The following is a 14404-nucleotide window of genomic DNA, read 5'->3' on the forward strand; positions in this document are numbered from 1 at the left end:
GCCAGTGAAGCAGTGTCCTCCACAACTAGATTGAAGAACAAAACGACAGCAACTTGTCTGTTCCCCTTCCCCTAATTCCCCAGTACTGTTCCCATCCCCCCAATACCCAATAAAAATGTTTTAAAAAAAAAAAAAAGAAAAAAAAAAAGAAAAATCATATCTGTGTTATTATTTGTGTGTAGTTTTCGAAAGCATGTTCTTGTTGAATTAGAATTGAACCAAACTAAACCTCAGTTAAAATTTTCAGAAACAGGAAGAGACTAAAACATGGTGCCAAAAAGTTAATTGCCAGCTCTGCAGTCCTTGTCTTATCTGAAACAGGTTTAAGGCACAAACTTTGTAGTGATTTGCTCTTTTATGATAAAGTTAGATTCTCTGAAAATAAGTTTCTCCTAAGAGTGGTGACCTGAGGGTTAAAGCTATTATCTTCTACATTATAATAAAAATTAACAATAAACAAATAAATTGAGTGTACATAAATAAAAGGTTGAATATTATGGTGTGTGAATCAGGACTCCTTGAAGACATTACAGGTCTAGGGCAGGAAATGTACATAAGTGTAAAATATCTTATCCTAGAAAGTGTAAAATATCTTATCCTAGAAAGTGATGGAGATGGAGCTCTCAAAGACTACTTGGGTCATGTCAAAGAGATTCAGGAACCAATTTGGAACTCCCCCTAGCCATAGATGAAAACAGTCTGAGCATCAAAAGGAATAACCACAATAGATTGAAGCACATCAATTATGTTTAAATCCAATAGTTTGTAATGATACTTAAAAAAAAACAACAACCCTCACTAGCTATATTTGGACAATATTAGGGAACCAATAAATTATTTTGGAAATTGGTAAATAAAGGGAAAGAACTAAACATGCGACCTGCCTTTCCTGTGCAAACTGTACCTCAAGGTTACCAAAATCTTTTTTCTCTTTTTTTTTTTAAGCTGACGATCCTGCCACCTGTTGGCAGCTCAGCTTGGGCCAGGAATTGAACCGCTGTTACTCAGAGCTCTCACTCTTGAGCGAGCTCTGAACCAACTGAGCCATTCGGCCTGCCCACAAGGTTACTAAAATCTTGATGAGCATGAAGTTTCTATTTAGATAGAAGAATTCTAACAAATGAATGAAGAAGGAAGGATAGACCGTCACTATGTACAACCCTAAAGAAATAATAAATATAATCAGTGTTTAGGAGTGGCTATTAATGTCACAAAAATGGTGACAACAGGCCTCATGTCCCTCGAGATGGAAGTATACACCACCATCTAAAAATCCTCCTGTCACCAACAGAACCATCTAAATTTGATTATGCCTCTGTATCCAATTGCCAATCTATAGGGAATACCTGTAGTATTTTTCCCATATGCTTGGGTCAGAGGAACATGTTAGATGACACCATGTAGATGAAATCAAGAAAATCTAGATTAGGGAAGCCATAGGCCAAATGACCTGGTTTCTTCGACAAATAAATTACAAAATAAAAAGAGACAAAATAGAACACTAATAACATATTGGGACAGTATTGATCTGACTTAGAAGTTCCAGAGGCCTTGTGTTGTTTGGAAGAAGGGCAACAATATTGATGCACTTCAGTTTCTAAGTTAAATATGCTCGTTAAAATTCTTGCCAACCACTAAAAGAATAGAAGAGTGTATTTCTAAGTTGGTCAGGGGTGTAAGAGAGACAGAGAGGGAGGCAGTCAATAAAGGAAACAAAAAGAAGCATTGAAAAGCTAGAACAAAAAGCTGTAAAATAACATCATAGACATAAATCCAATTATATCATTCCCAATAAGTGTAAACGAACTAAATTTCATAAAGTTGAAGAATGGCAAATTGGAAAAGAAAATCCAGTACTTGTTATTCACATGAGACTTGTCTAAAACTTATTATAGAAAGGTTGAAAGTAAAAAAACGATAGAGTTGGGAAGCCAATCTTATCTTTTTTAAGAAAACATGATGAATTTATTTTACTCTCTTTTCAGGTTAAAGAAAAAGGAATTTAGTTTAGAAGAAATATATACCAACAAGAATTATATGTCTCCTCCTGCAAACAGGTAGGTACATATGAGTAGGAAATAATAAGAAGGGGAGGGCTTCTGAAATGATCAATATAAATTTTCAGTTCTTTAACTTCAGAAAGGGTATGTTCAGTTCTTCCAATATTGGGTCTTTGAAATAACTAGAATTGACATTATTAGTTCTCAGCACTTGAATTGGAGTCAGTGGTAGGATGGGAAAGAAAGGTGTAGTTGGGTTAGGTAGATATGGAAAATGTAAAAATTTAGTCGTCTCCTTTTAGTTTGTTCTTGAGTTTTTCCTAAATATGCTGATTGTCTTCTTCAGGACTAATAATCATGGGTCTTCAGATATGGTTCCAAACCCAAATACAGAAAGAGCTTTACTTGGCTACTTCTGGATCTGAGTTCCGTTCAAGTCACTGAACACTTAATAAATTCTTGTTGTGTCTAGGATGTAGCCAGAGAGTAGGATTTTATCCTACAATACGAACATGCACTCCAAGACATTTGTATAAGTGTATTCATTGCAGCATTGCTAAAGAATAGGAAAGGATTGGAAACAACTAAAAATGTCCATTAACGGTTCTGATTAAAATATGATTCATCCACATAATAGAATATATTATTATGTAGCCATTTAAAAAATGAATCAGATAACCTGTGTACCAAATTGGAACAATCTTAGTTATTGATAGGCCAAAGAGGCACAGTGCAATAGGACAATGTATGTGGTTTGCTACCATTTGAGTAAGGAAAAAAATCACAAGTGGAGCCTGTTCTCTTACTTTTTTTAATGGCCTGTCAGCTAACAAAGGTTTCTGTACTTTTTTTAATGGCCTGTCAGCTAACAAAGGTTTCTGTATTTTTAATGGCCTGTCAGCTAACAAAGGTTTCTGTATTTTTAATGGCCTGTCAGCTAACAAAGGTTTCTGTATTTATTTCGTTTAGAAACAAAAAGGAATATGTAGCAGATGTATGTGGCTCATTAATTTCAAAATGTTTACTGTCTGGACCTTCACACAAAAGCACTGACTTCTGATAATATATGCTCATTTATGCATGTCTGTACATTGAATGACTCGGAAGGATACACAAAAGAACTATTGCTCGTGTTGTCTATGGCGGGTTGGTCTTAGTCTTATTTTTTACCCTTTTGTCCAATTTCAGTTTTTTCACTACGTGCATATATAGTACATATTCATGTGTGTGTGTGTCACACACATATACACATATATACAAAAAACGATAACTGGCCAGAGGAAACAACAGTTAAGTAAGGAGTTGTTAGTGCAATTAGCTTTTAGCCCCCATGACTAGACAGGTGAGTCAGAGCGGTGGTGATTCTGATTGTGCTTCCCCCTTAGGTGTTTAGAGACCATCTTTGAGGAACCTAAGGAACGAAATGGTACACTAATCTCCATCAGCCAACAGAAGAGGAAGCGAGTTCTAGAATTTCAGGATTTTACAGTCCCACGAAAGAGGAGAGCTCGTGGTAAGGTCAAGGTGACAGGCAGCTTCACCAGGGCCCAGAAGGCGGCGCTGCAGAGTCGAGAACTGGACGCCCTTTTGATACAGAAACTAATGGAACTGGAGACCTTCTTTGCCAAGGAAGAGGAGCAGGAGCAATCGTCTGGTTGTTGAGAAGCAATTTGGTTTCAGGGTCTCAATGTTAGATTTGCTGGGCCTCCTTGGAAGGGGTTGCCTAACTTTGCCCAATACCCAAATCACTCAAAATGCAGTCCATGGATTTTTACCTGTTTTCAAAATGCAGCCTTTTGAGGAACTGGTGAAAGAGGATCCTCCACTTCTACTGCTGAGTATAGAACCTCAGGAATGCTCTCTTTCTCCTGGAAATGGTCCTGAATGACATCTGGCCTCCTCCTCCCACTCTGCCATCCACAGGAAGAGGACACAGCATACCTTCAGTAACACTAGGATTCCAAGGACTCACCGCATTTGCACGCCCATGTGAAAGCTCTGTGTTGTTTACGGTGGTGCTAGACCAAGATTATGTAGAGACATTGCCTAGGGAGGGGGGCCTGGCGTCCTGTCCTGCGTGGTCTCACCTACTCATTTCAGTAGTCAAGGAAAGATGGGCTTGTATGTTTTCTAATCCTTTGAGTTCATCTGCCCAGAACCTTGAGGGAGTGAGAGAGAGAGAGAGAGCGTGTGTGTGTATGATGCTTTTTCCTATCATTTTTTTTTCTCCCCTCTGTGACTTTGGGTCACTAGTGCCAGAGGAGCCCATCCAGGCCCCACTCGAAGTAAGTTGCACTTTTTAATGTTGTGATGTTAATTTCATTTGTTTTATTTCCTCTTTTTTTTTTTATTGCTGCATGTTTGGAGCCTTTAAATGTGATTTTAAAACAAATTTTTTAAGGCATTGAGGAAAAGGACAGTATATGTCTTCAGTATATATGATAGGCATTTGACCCAGTTTATCAGTGCATGGTATGGGACAGCGGAGAGATGTTTTTCCATTAACGTGTAATCCCTTCCCCACCTCCACCTTCTAGTGTAATGCATTAGAGGGAGTACTTTTTTCATCTGGGTTCTCGTTCTTGCCCACTGAGTAGATATATTTGTTTTAATGACAGAAGTAAGAGCAGGTTTCTCTCCCAGTCATTAAAAAAGTGCAAAGGTTGGGTGTGGTCTTATGAGTTTTACCTGAAGTGTTGGTATGTAAGAAAGTTGGGTACCACAGCTTGGGCAGTGATAGAGACCAACCCAGAGTGTTTGCAGCTGTCAGAGCAACCTGCTCTGAGAGTGGGAAGAGGCAACAGACCGTGGTTCAAACCCAGTGATGCCTTCTTGTGGTGGGATCATGAATTCCATGGCCAGCCCTCTCTGAGAACACCTCATTGTACTCGGGGCTCCTGTGTCAAACCTACTGGAAATTTTGTAGAATGCCAGAGTTTGCTGAGTTTCTTCTTGTGTGCCCACAAGAGTCTGGGCAGAAGGATGCTGTGTGGGTCAGTAGGCCCAGATGTTTTCATTCCTTTTCTACTAACCCTTGTGTGCCCTCTCATCCTGCTTCCTCTCCCCTCCTTCCCTTGTGTTACCCTTTTTGCTTGCGCGCAAAACAAGAGTTCAGAGAATTAACATTCCTTGGCTGGTGAGTGGGATGCTAGACCCAGCCTCAGGACACTGGTCACCTCTTCCCATTTTCCTAGGAGCCACTGCTGGGAAGCAGCCGCCAATGGGAACTGTGAAAGCTCCAGAGACTTTTTAAAGTTAAGTCTGTTAGAGGAGAATGAGTGGTGCCATCCTGGAACGTGTCTTCTAGGGTTTTTTTTGTTTCCCCATTTATTAGTGGGGGGGGTGGGGGGGTGGGAGGGGGAGTCTCTATGTGCCTTTCCTTTGCAGGTTGATGGTCTGTGCCACACTGGAGCAGAAAAACTGACATGAACAAGGAAAAAAACCAAGTGCCACATCTGTCTTTGAGGCTCACTAATTCAGACATAGCATTTAGTAAGTGAAATACACACCTGGTACTACACGGAGGTTTCTAAGGCCATGGCCAAATAGCAGTAGGAGAGAGCCAAGTTTCCACATTGGCTCAGAAAGATGTGAACCAGATTCTGCCATTCTAAATTCACTTTGCCCAGACTGTATGGACATGACCTGTGTTTCACCTCATCCCCCTCCCTTCCTGGGACAGGGTCCTTAGACACTAACCGCTTCTCTCTGTCTCTTTGCTTAAGGGAGTGGGATGAGTAATACATTGTGCCCTTGTACAAACGTTTTTAGGGAACTCCTGCTGGACAAGCTTGCAAACTCCTGGTGAGTCAACAGAGCCCTGTTTGCTGCTAGCTCCATTGCTAGTGTAGACATGTCAGCAATGTGGCACCCATGTCATCCCACAGACTGAAGTTGAGGTGGGCACAACTCTGATTATCACCAACATTACAGAGATCTGACTTCAACTTTGGCCATTACAGGCATGGCATTCACTAGCTAGGGCCAGGAGCAATGATTTGGAACATTGGCGTCTGGGAAGGGAGAATTGGAGGAAATGGAGACCTGGGCTCCTTCCGTGTCCTGGGAAATGTAAGAAAGAAGCTGCTCTGAGGCCAGCCCTGTCTGTCCTTGAAATTCTTGGCCTGCCCTCTGGCTAGGGCCCTTCCCCTGCTCCAAAGTTAAGAAAGAGCCCCCACTGCAAACTTGAAATTGCTTACCTGAAGCTGGTACATCTGGTTCTAGCCATGCTCAGCCCCACCTGTCTTAACATCTATTGATATTTTCACATCGGCCTAACAAGCTGTAGTGCTGTCTGTGGCACCTGCCCCCGATGGGAAACATTAGTTGGCTGCTGGCACGCCACCTGCCCAGAGCTACAGGTCTGGTTCTGGAGTGGGAGTTGGTACAATTTCTGAATTTGGGGACTTTCCACCAATATAGTTATAATTAACTAACTTACTCAGTTCTGGCAGTTTAATGTTGTTAATATGGGAAAGAGGACAAATCTCAGGTCCAATCAGGGTTCTGCCCATCAGTTTTTCACTGAAACTATCAACTATGGTTTTTTTCATCTTTCAGTTTATAGCTATATTTGCCTCCCCCACCCACTTTCCTCTCCTTTTGGTCTCCTTTCCAGCTTCATTTCTCCTTTAGTTTAAACGTACCTGATTATTACCTGTTAAAGCAGATTATGTCCACTTTTTCTTACTGACCTTACTCTGATAGCTACAGCTGAGGGAGGTACAGTGGAAAGATATGTAGCATTTGCCTTACTTGGAGCCTGAAGAACTCAGAAACTCATGCTGTGAATCCCAAAACTCAGCGCTCCTCTAAGAGCTGTGAAAATCATGACACTTTGTCACAATTTTGCCTGAAAGAGTTTTTTGAGCGGATGCCAGAGCCAACCTGAGGTAAATTCCAGTTCCCACCCTCTGGGCGTGATCCTCCCTCACTGGCTCATTCCCAGCCCACCAGGCCAAGAGCTACACCAAGTGTGCAGAACCCAGGCCGCAGACTCCACACTTTGGTGCAACCTAATGGAACACAAAGCCAGCATTCGTCTCCAGGCTGGAATCCCATCTTATAATCAATGTCGTGTACATTAAGGTCCGCGAAAGACCAACTTCTAGGCAGCGATGCTGTTCTCCCATTACTGGGGTGGTGGGGGAGTATGCAGTTGGTGCTTCCTTTAATTCCCTCATTTTGTTTCTGTAAGTTCCCTCTTCCCTCCTCCGGTATCATGGAAAGGACCTCTTAAACACCACGTTGTGGGTGGCTATATCCAAAGTCTAAATAATTGGCCAGAGGTGCGGAGCAACCTTTCCTGGATTCATGCAAGGATAGGGCTCCTTACCACAACTGAACTTATGTAAAAAGCTGGCTAAGGAGGAAGGCTCAATTTTACCAAAATGAAATTTAATGGTATCATCTAGCCACAAATCCAGCAGCAACGGCTATTTTGACTGTGAACTTAGGGGCCCCATGAAGCCCGCCCTCGAGCACAGCATACTCAGATTTGAAGCTTGTTCATTGTATGTCTACGAGCCCCTCTCTGGTGCTGAATTGGATTTGAATTCTTGGTGAGAGGCCTCAGCATCTCCTTGGGCTGGTCTGGGCCAGTAAATAGCTGCCTGTGTTTATATATTATCATGGTCAATAGTTCAGTGAAATTTGTACATTTTTTTTGGTAACATTGGCATACACGATGCCCCTGCAGTTCCTTTTCTGTTTGGTAGTTTGTGACTCTAAAATTCCCACTGTTATGTGTGTTAATTTATGAAAATAAAAAAAAATTTTTTTTGAAAACCTTTCAAATAACAAGGCTGTTATTTTCTTATTTCTTATGGCTTAGAAATAAGTTAAAATTTTGACTGCTAATGTCATAAGGTTGTATTTCTTTAAATAGACAATTTCAAAATTATCATCACAACAAGCATTATCCCTTCCAAAGTGGTCGCCAATTTCTGAGGACTGTCCTGTGCCCAGAACATGTGTAGATGTCCACCTGTGAGTGGCCTGAGCCTGCAGTGGAGCTTTTTCAATTTACTTAGTGGTGGCAGGTCATCTCTTGTGAGGGAATGTGGTATTTGGAAATGGCAGAGATGCATTCAGATCCAAGACATACCCAGTTAAGTAGGGTAGGGTTGCTGAGCAAGTATTTTAGGTATGATTTTTAAATAGTTCAAGTTCTTTTCTCACATGGCCAGGAATTCCAAAGGCAGTTACAAATTCTGGTCAAGATATGTTTCCAATATTAGCTACCTATTTGGAATAAGAAACTGGCTTGCTAAAGAGACTATTAGGAGAGTACAAATATAATGGAGCACATTCATTTACTTTAAAGAAAGTTCTCGCCCTTTAGATCCTTCCCAGCTGTACACCCAGTTAGGCTGTGAGTCTTCTGATTCTCAACTCTATTTAACCAGTGGAAACTGGTAAAAGAATGACTGAAAACATGGCTCTCAAAACCACACTGACATGCTCCAGAAAGATGATTCCTGAGGTGGTTCTTCCTCTGTCCAGAGGAAAAGCAGAATCCAGTTTCCTTTCTGGGCCTTCTTCCAATCCTTGGAATTCTACAATAAAGCATTCTGCCCATGCCGTCTTTTACACTTGGAGAGCATTCTGCTGACAGCTAGCTGTCTCTCCGTTTGGTTTCAGTTACTTGGAGAAGAGTACTCTTCCTACACCTTTTCTTTGTTTAAAAGGTAGGCTAGGTATCATTTAAGGCAGTGTTAATTCGTTTAGCGTCTTCCATCACAGAAGTTTAGCGTTGGTAGGTCCTCCTGAGAATAAGAGGACTAGTCCAAATTGGCTTAAGAGTCCTCCCTGGTGTCCTGCCCTCTTCCTGTAATAGAGACCTCATTTCTGCAGTTCCTTCTGGGATTTCGCTTCAGAAGGGTTCTAGAAAATTCCTAGTTCATCAAGCAACATTCAGGGTCATAGGTGAGTCATAACCTCTCAAACTTCAAGTGTCTTCTCCACCCTTACTCTCTGCTTTCACATTTCCCTGAGATAGAAGCAATTTGAATAGAACTTACACGTGGACCCTTTGCAATTCCTTGAACAGACCAGACATACTCCCCCCTTATGATATGTTCACTTGCTGTCCCCCTGTGCCTGCAATGCCCTCCCGCATTTCTACATGGTTCCCTCAGGCACTTTATTCAGATCTTTTCAGATCTTTGCCTGCCCAAATAACTTCAAAATTGTGTGTTCCTTCCCATTCTACATCTTCCTTACGATGCTGTTATAGCACTTACCACCACCTCTCATCTCTGCCCCACCACTTCATTCCCTGCCTATGCACTCCCCACCCTCAGAACTTCCTGCTCACTGGCCTGGTCCCTCACTAACTACCCTGTGAACTTCAGGAGGCCAAGGTCTCGTTTGCTCTCCCCAGCTCCTTGCCCAGCCCCGGCACACAGGCAGCACTCAATCTCTCCTTATTGAATAGATCAATGTATCGTGACTCACTGGGTTACCCTGTGGCACAAGCTATCATCCAGTCCTCTGGAAGGTTATGAGCAGGTGGAGGAGACAGACACTGTGGGTCAGAAACTGAGAGGAGGCAGACAGATAAGTTTTATGATACAGGTACAAATGCAGAGAGGATAAGGTTGAAAAGACAGGATTTTTGTTGGTTTTTATAAAACATGAAAATTGCAGCAAAGAGCAAAGAACAACATAACAAGCACCCATATTTACACCACCCAGCATTGACAAGAGTTAATAATTTTCAATTTGCTTCCAGTCATGTTTAGAAGAAATAAAACATTACAGATATCACCCAAGTCCCATTAAACTGTCGGTCCCTGCTACATCCTCCATCCCCATTCTAGAAGTGGCCACTATCAGAAGGTTAGAATTTGTCCCTCAATGACCTATCTCCTCTCTGTCGCTATTTCTCTCTCCATGAGCAACTTATGACATTTTTATGGTTTTTTTAAAGACACGTTTATTCAGTATCATAATCAGACTATTACATTTAGCAATCAACAGCATGGATGCAAAAATCTGTATTGAAAACCCTTTGTTGGAATGTTTTACACTTTGCACAGAACAGAAACTAAAATAACCTGTATACAGTTAGTCACAGTCCTTGAGTTTGTCACCCATATACACGAATATTGTCTAAAATGTCTTCTTTGTAGCCATGAGAACCTGCCACCGCTGTACTTGGTTGAGTTCACAAATCTGTTTTAATCTGTAGCTTCCCTGTCATTTCTCTGGCTGTCTTGCTAAAGTTTGTTTCCTGGCAATAATTAATACCTTCTGCCATGTCATAGCTGCTGCTGGAACTGTCATAGCCATCTAGGTGTCATGGTTTGGCAAAATATTGGCCTCCTCCACTATAGAGGCCAGAGCCCCTGCCTCCAAAGTTTCCTCCCTTTTGGGTCCAGAATTTGAAATTGTAATTGCCAAAATCATAGTAGCTTCCGCCACCTCCAAAATTGCTTCCATCATTACCAAATCCATTATAGCCATCCACACTGCCACCATATCCTCCACTACCACGACTGCCACCAAAGCCACTTCGACCAGTGAAGTTCCTCCATGAACAAAGTTGTCATTCCCACCAAAACCACCTCCAGGTCACCACCAAAGTTTCCAGAACCACTCGACCTCTAGCTGGATGAAGCACTAGCCATCTCTTCCTTATAGAGCGCTTTCCTCACTTCACAGTTGTGGCCATTCATAGTATAGTATTCCTGAGTGACAGTTTGTCTACAGAGTCATAGTTCTAAAAGTTCACAAAAGCAAAACCTCTCTTTGTGCTACAGCCTCAGCCGGTCATGATTTCAATCACTTCGATTTTCCTACACTCTTCAAAATCATCTCTTAGATGATGTTCTTCAGTGTTTTCTTTAATACCACCCACAAAAATCTTTCTCACAGTGAAGTGGGCAGCAGGTCTTTGAGAATCTTCTCTTGAGACAGACCTCTTTGGTTCCACAACTCTTCTATCCGCCTCGTGTGGCCTTGCATTCATGGCTGCATCCACCCCCTCCACAGTGGCAAAGGTGACAAACCCAAAGCCCCTGGAGCACTTGTTTGGATCTTTTTACCACAGTCTGTGAGCATTCCCCATGGCTCAAAATAGCTCCACAGACTCATCGGTTGTTTCAAAGCTCAATGCTCTCATGAAGAGCTTCTGCAGCGGGATGGGAGGGGGTTTGGGGGTGAGTAAAAAGGGGAGGGGATTAAGAAGTACAAATTGGTTGTTATACAGTAGTCAACAACCAATGTAGGGTGTAGCATAAGGAATATGGTCCATAATATTATTACAACTATGCATGGTGTCAGATGGGTACTAGATTTATTAAGGCGATAGATGGGAAGTGTGTTGGGCAGGGTAAAAAAAATGAAGGCATTAGAGGTACAAATTGATAGTTATAAAATGGTCATGGGGATGTAAAGCATAGTGAATATAGCCAATGATATGGTAATAACTGTATATAGTGCCAGGTGGTACTAGTCAGGGGGATCACATCCTAAATTATATAAATGTCTAACCACTATGCTATGCACTTGAAACTAATATAAAATAATATTGAATGTTAACTAATTGAAGAAATTTTAAAGGTAGAGGAGATTAATAATACTATCATAGCATGGTACAGTGTCAGTTGGTTGCTGGACTTACGGTGATCACTTCTTTAGTATAGGGAACATAATCAATAATGTGGTAATAACTCCATATAGAGCTAGGTGGGTACTGTTGGATAACTATGACATACACCTGAAACTAATATATTGTATGTTAGCTATATTTTAATTAAAAAAAATTTTTAAAGATACTTTATTGGGGAACTGGGGAAGGGGAACAGTGTTGGGAAATTGGGGAAGAGGAACAGCCAAGTTGTTGTCCTTCAGTCTTAGTTGTGGAGGGCACAGCTAGCTCAGCTCCAAGTCCAGTTGCCATCTGGCCACCCGTCAGCAACTCACGACCTCTCAGCTCAAGGTGCCGTGTTCAATCTTAGTTGCGGGTGGGCACAACCCACAATCCCATGTGGGAGTTAAACCGGCAACCTTGTTGTTAGCAGCACGTGCTCTCAGCAGCTGAGCCATCCTGCCACCTGTTGGCAGCTCAACGGCAGCTCACCTCGGGCGCAGCTCACTGACCCATGTGGGAATCGAAACAGCAATCCTGTTGCCCAGAGCTCATGCTGTTAACCAAGTAAGCCACTTGGCCAGCCCAATAAAAAATCTTTAAAATAAATAAAATTTAAAAAACAGCTTCTGCAGCCGTTTGAGATCTTTGGGAAACTGACTTAGAAATTACAGCAGTGGGAGGGGAGATGAACAATGCTTACTCACCCTCATCCACAGGCAGAAAGAATATGTTTTGTTTTTAAGTACACAAATCATATACAGCAGGTCCTCGAATAACATCGTTTTATTATAATGTTAATGAGGGTGGAAAATAAGTTATGGCCAGGACCACTATCTGTGTAGAGTTTGCATGTTCTCCTGACATCTGCGCAGGTTTCCTCCAGGAACTCCGGTTTCCTCCCACATCCCAAAAATGTGCACATAAGGTGACCTGGAGTGTCTAAATTGTACCAGTGTCAGGCGGGCCGAGTGGTGCGTTGGTTAAGAGCTGGCTTGGGACGCCAGCTCTGAGCAGCAGGGCCCCTGTTCGGATCCCACATGAGGGCCAGTGACGCTGCACCCTCTACAGCTAAGATGGTGAACAACAGCTGGACCTGGAGCTGGGATGCGGCGACGGCATAGGCTGCAGTGGAACTGCAGTGGGCTCCCGTAAGCTACCATGAGCAGCCGGCACCTGGTGTGAGCTGCCAAGAGCCGCTGTGAGTGGCTGTCCAGCGACTGGCGACCGATCTGCCTCAGCCGGGAAGAGCAAAATGATAATACCAACATAGGCCAGTGAAGCAACGTCCTCCACAACTAGACTGAAGAACAAAAGGACAGCAACTTGTCTGCTCCCCTCACCCAATTCCCCAATAAAAATCTTTAAATAAATAAATAAACAAACAAATTGTCCCAGTGTGAATAAGTGTGTGTGTGTGTGTGTGTGTGTGTGTGTGCATGTGTGTGTGTGTGCGCGCGCACATCCTGTGATGGAAGGGCATCCTGTGCAGAGTGGGTTCCTGCCTTGTGCCCTGAGCTGCTGGGATAGGCTCTGGCCACCTGTGACCAGGAACTGGAATAAGTGGGTTGGAAAATAATGATCTTACTTGTTTTTATTCATCATTCTTAAATGTATATATAGTTCACATCTATTTCAATGTTTAATAGTAGAAGTGTTTTGTGTCTTTATTGGTGAAGCTGGGTGATGTTTTGTGACCAGAAATATGCCGTAGGAACATAACTTTTGTTTATATCAAGTAGCCTATGGTAAAATGGCATTTGTTATATGTTGTTTCACTTATAGTCGCAGTTTCCAAGAACCAATCGATTACATGCAGCAGGGACTTATTGTGCTTAGTATGTATCATTTAGGATCTTGGTTACTTTCAATCAGCATTTTATTTTTTTAGATTTGCTTAGGTTGATATATATAGATCTGGGTCATTTCTTTTCATTTCTATAGAGTAGATCATCATAGAAAAGTAACTGGAAAATTGTTTCAGCAATAGGGATTCAGAGAGATGATGCAGTCGATTGGTGGAGAGCTGAAACTGTCTGGAGACGTCTGTTGCAGGAAGGAAAAAAAAGCTAAATTGCATTCTTTTGGCAAAGGATTTTCCAGTTGAGGAGTATGAACATAAGCCCATCATTAGAGCAAAGATGTCAAAATCTTGATTCCTTTTATTGGCCTTGGAATAAAAATAACTTTAGAAGCAGGGGACTCTATCCTCATTTAGCAAATTGCCTCATTTCCCTGTGATGTTCCAGCTGGGTTTAATGAAATAGGTGGTACATCTGCCAACTCCAAAACTCAAAGGAAACTTTCTTTTAAAGAACTGACCGTCTCAAATGTTAATAAGATTCTTGGCAAGATTAAGTCGAGTCTGAAATAAAAATGAGCAAGATCAAAAATTATAATTATTAAAGAATTCCTTTGGAAAGAAAATCCATAAAAATAGAATATAAACTGTTTATTCTCACATTGTATGTACAAAACCTAAATTAGAACTGCTTCCTTGTATGTATTAGTGAGCTTTTGTTGCAATATTGGTGCATAACAAACCACCCAAATTCATTGGAGGACAACCTGAGCATTTATTCTCACACAAGCATGTTTACGGCCTCCGCTCTCCTCATATCACAAAATGCTCCATTGACAAGTCACATGGCAAGTCACATGGCCAAGTTCAACATCAACAGTGCAGGGGGAAATTATTCTACCCATAGTGGGAAGAACTGCAAAGCTACATGAGAAAAAGCATGAATATAATACAGGGAGGGTATGAAGAATTGGGACAAATGCTCAATAATTCGATCTATCACAAAAT

General features: G+C 41.8%; 1 protein-coding gene across 9 annotated transcripts in view; it reads left to right on the forward strand.

Annotated features, from left to right (window-relative positions):
• The window catches only part of PRR14L (proline rich 14 like), a 61651-nt gene extending 53860 nt beyond the window's left edge, over nucleotides 1–7791 (forward strand). For 8 of the 9 annotated variants that reach the window (XM_019643147.1, XM_019643151.1, XM_019643152.1 and 5 more), the window contains 2 exons: nucleotides 1986–2057; nucleotides 3386–7791. In XM_019643147.1, the coding sequence (XP_019498692.1) occupies nucleotides 1986–2057; nucleotides 3386–3662 (349 nt within the window). In that variant the 3' untranslated portion in view covers nucleotides 3663–7791. The remainder of the gene's footprint in view (nucleotides 1–1985; nucleotides 2058–3385) is intronic. The other variant, XM_019643156.1, reaches the window with a different exon arrangement.
• The last annotated feature ends 6613 nt before the right edge of the window (nucleotides 7792–14404 follow it).

Source organism: Hipposideros armiger, unplaced genomic scaffold, assembly GCF_001890085.2.
Source record: "Hipposideros armiger isolate ML-2016 unplaced genomic scaffold, ASM189008v1 scaffold_75, whole genome shotgun sequence".
NCBI classification, from domain to species: domain Eukaryota; kingdom Metazoa; phylum Chordata; class Mammalia; order Chiroptera; family Hipposideridae; genus Hipposideros; species Hipposideros armiger.